Source organism: Acyrthosiphon pisum, chromosome X, assembly GCF_005508785.2.
Source record: "Acyrthosiphon pisum isolate AL4f chromosome X, pea_aphid_22Mar2018_4r6ur, whole genome shotgun sequence".
NCBI lineage: Eukaryota > Metazoa > Arthropoda > Insecta > Hemiptera > Aphididae > Acyrthosiphon > Acyrthosiphon pisum.
The window spans coordinates 102,708,983-102,712,668 of NC_042493.1; the positions used below are offsets into that span (position 1 = coordinate 102,708,983).

Consider the following 3,686-nt stretch of genomic DNA (forward strand, 5'->3'; position numbering starts at 1 on the left):
GACTAAATTTAATTTTTCAGCTTGATTTGTCAAACAAATTTCAGAATTTTTTCTATTATTATCGATTGATTTTGTAAAAAAAATAGTTATTATATCATATTTAGTTATTTAGAAAAATATAGACAATTTCAAATTTTCAAATACCAATATCATACCTGTCTTATAGATATTAAGTCACACAACCCTTCGTCCTTTGATGCTTCATTCACCACTTGAATATTATTTTTTGCATTCACATCTTCTTCTACATTGATATTGTTTAAAAATATTTCTAGATCATCTTCAGAATTGATTTTATCAACGGATTCGCTAGGAAAATGTGTAGTCAAACCAACTCTCATATCTGTTCCAAACATTGCCTCGTACGGTGACCTAAAGGTATTTCGATAATATGTTAATAATACAATTTTATAATATGAAAATTTGACAAAAAAAAATGATAAATATCTAAATATTAATTTTAAACTACCTTTGAATACCAGAATGAAGCGCTTTATTCTTCATTAACTGCACAAATCTCAACCCTTCTTTCCATGATTTTACGCTATTAGTTTGCATCCAAGTTTTTTTTTTTTTTTTTTCTATATTTGTTCATTGTAACGACCTCAAGGTCTTTGACAATGCTTATCACAAGTGGGTAGTAGGGAGATCATGTGATCTATTTATCTATGTATATATCACTATATGCATGATACTACCCCCCTTCTCCAAGAGGAGACATGTGCGGTCTTCACTCCCAGTGGAGTGGGACCTAGTTGGAAACCGGATGACGCAATCGGACGACAGCACGGGAAAATGGTGACTGCGTAGAATCACACACATTTTTTTTTTTGCACTTTGCTATGAATCGAACCGATGACTGTGTGAGTCGTAATCAACTGCGTGACCACTGCGCCACTCCGGCCCCAATCATCCAAGTGATCAACATATTTTGTATATCTTGATTAGCCCTTTCCACGCTACCTTGACTTTGGCTATGGCGCGGTTTACCGTGCACGATTTTTAGCGTAGGCCACATAATTTTTAAGTCGTTTATACTTTTATTGACAAATTCTCGCCCATTGTCGGATTGTAAAATTACTAAATTTTTCTATTATCTAAATTTAAAAGTCATATTAATTTATTAGTATTTTCATATTTTTAATTTTTTTTATTATTATTATGTGTTATTGTTGAAACTGTGTTAATATATAATATAATAAAGTGTGATATATAGGCCCGTGAATTTTATTTTTTATTTTTTGGCCCTTGACACCAAAAAAGTTGCTGACCACCATAGAGTGCTAAAAAACCTCAATAACCTATTTAGTACATAACTTTTAACATTATCCAAAATTGACTGGCTAAGGTTAACATTATCCGGATAATGTTGATATTTCAAGTTTATAAACAAAAAATTATACATTAGCCAACACGGATGGCTAATGTCGACATTAGCCGGATAATGTCGACATTATCCGAATGTTAACATTACCCGTAACATATATATATATATATATATATATATATATATATTATGTGACTAGTTGTATATTTTAAAAATCTAACACAGTTTTCAGATTTGTTTTTAGGTATTTTTAATTTGCAAGATCTATAACTGTTTTGACTACTGTATCATTTTAGGTTTCTAGTTATAGTAGGTACAATATATCATCGATTTATGAGTCTTTTGAATCCAGGGTTGGTTCTGTGACGTCTATAATAATTTTAAATTCGTTATGTACATTAGAAATTTAATTTTTAACATTTACCATTTCTCTGTAAGCAAAGATATTTTATTTGGGAAATTCCCATATGTGGACATTGGACAGCGACAAGCCTGCGCACATACGAGTTAAAAATTTAAAGTTAAGTTAAAAGTTAAGTTAATTTTAACTTTTTAAAATTTAATTTTCATTAACTTATTTTTTAACTTAATTTATTTTAATTGATATAAACTTTTAACTTAATAAATAACTTAATTAAGTTACTTTTAATCAAATTCAAGTTAAGTTAATTTATAAATAACTAAATAATAAATATAATAAAAATAAAAATTATTATTGATGTTGCATATTACATAACCATTTACTAGAATAGGAAATTAGAAATATAGTTAAATTAATTTCTTGTTCCATGGACCAGAATTCTTCAAGAAAAATAATATAATTAAATATTAAATACATATTATAGCAATAGCCATTTAGGTATATATTATATTATAATAATGCAACAACTATGCGACATATTATAATTATTATAACATTAAAGGTGGTCTGTATTATCGTAATATAAAATCGGCGGGATGAATCTTAAGTTGTCGTTTTATTTCAACATAACAGATACCTGCATTGAATACATATTACAAAGTTACGTTGATTGTACAACATACAATGTCTGTTGACGGTAATGAAACCTGAATCATTATCGTAAAAAACACACGTACAGATAATTTTCTTACTGTCAAGTTTCATACTTAATAGATCGATTTACTCTAATTTTTAAACTACCTAACGAAGCTAAACGTGATCTGCTGAGCGTAAATTTGCTGTCTTACCTACTTGTAAGATGATAAATCCCACTATAAATTTGCGGAAATCGGAGGTGGCTTGAGGGGGCTTAGTCTCCCCCCAAAGTCCGTCAAACCCCCTCCTTTTTTAGTTTTGGAGGATTGAAGCCCTCCCTCTCACATTGATGTTAATAATATTAGCACCCCCTGAAATTGTAATGGATATAGTGGACTATGCGACTATGCCAGTAACGCTTATATCTATATTGACAATCTTTGGTATTTTAAATTTTTACTTGCGTCCAGTAGGTAGTGAGCAGTACTATAGTACCTAGGCTTTCTAAATTTCCCTGCTATGCAGAAGTGTCGTGAACCAGTGTCGTATTTAGGAATTTTGATAGGGGGGGGGATGAAATATATAATAATAGGTACACTCAATAAATACGAATATAATATACATTTTTAAAATCCTCTAATTTGTTGAGTTTAGTGTGGATCAAGGTGAAATAAGAATCAACACACATTTTAGTACCTAATAGCATTTATTATAAATTCATACTAACGACAATCCCGTGTTTATAAACAAAAAAAAATAGTTATAAAAATCCTGTTTTCTATTTTTTTGGATGCTCAGTTCATCGATAAGCTTATCTGACATGATTATTGTATTGACCGATGACATGCAAATAAAGCCAACACATTAAGACGACGCTACACCCGTATGCGTCTTACACAAGCACAGCATAACAAATTGTCTTTCACTATTCTCAATAGTGTGCTGTTGGTTTTGATGGCGATAGGGTGAAATAACCTATTATCAAACTTTTAGTTAAGAACATAATCTGAGTCTTAGCGTGGGTCGATTTTTTAATATTTTAATTTCCAAGCGAGATATGAGAATTTTTAATTTTTGATACTTCACTACCCTTATTTTTCTCGAAAATGAAAATATCGAAAAATCGCCCACTCTAAGACCCAAATAATGTTCTTACCTAAAAGTTTGATAATAGGTCGATTCACTCTAGTATCAAAACTAACAGCTCACTATTGAGAATAGTGAACGACAATTTCCTATGTAGTGCGTGTGTAAGACAAAAACAACACACGCGGGTGTAGCGTCCTCTTATAAGGGTCCGTTTTAGTAAAAACGGTTTTACAATAGTTAAACTAATGTTAAACCGCGGAATTCAACTGGTAA

At 30.5% G+C, this 3,686-nt stretch overlaps 2 protein-coding genes across 2 annotated transcripts in view; one reads left to right on the plus strand and one right to left on the minus strand.

Moving 5' to 3' along the window:
• Window positions 1-149: 149 nt before the first annotated feature.
• LOC115033351 (KRAB-A domain-containing protein 2-like) lies at window positions 150-558 on the minus strand. The gene is made up of 2 exons (XM_029485726.1): window positions 470-558; window positions 150-372 (listed from the first exon to the last, which is right to left on the minus strand). Exons 1-2 carry the CDS (start codon window positions 556-558, stop codon window positions 150-152), a joined length of 312 nt encoding a protein of 103 aa, XP_029341586.1.
• A 2,172-nt stretch (window positions 559-2,730) lies between these two features.
• The window catches only part of LOC103312033 (zinc finger MYM-type protein 1-like), a 5,904-nt gene continuing 4,948 nt past the window's right edge, over window positions 2,731-3,686 (plus strand). Inside the window, exon 1 of the mRNA XM_008192034.1 lies at window positions 2,731-2,736. Within this exon, the coding sequence (XP_008190256.1) occupies window positions 2,731-2,736 (6 nt within the window). The remainder of the gene's footprint in view (window positions 2,737-3,686) is intronic.

Excerpts from the sequence above, each read along its gene's own strand:
- LOC115033351 (XM_029485726.1), bottom strand. The coding sequence starts at position 558 with ATGCAAACTAATAGCGTAAAATCATGGAAAGAAGGGTTGAGATTTGTG. Across the intron at positions 373-469 it reads CTTCATTCTGGTATTCAAAG|GTCACCGTACGAGGCAATGT; the intron begins GTAGTTTAAAAT and ends AAATACCTTTAG.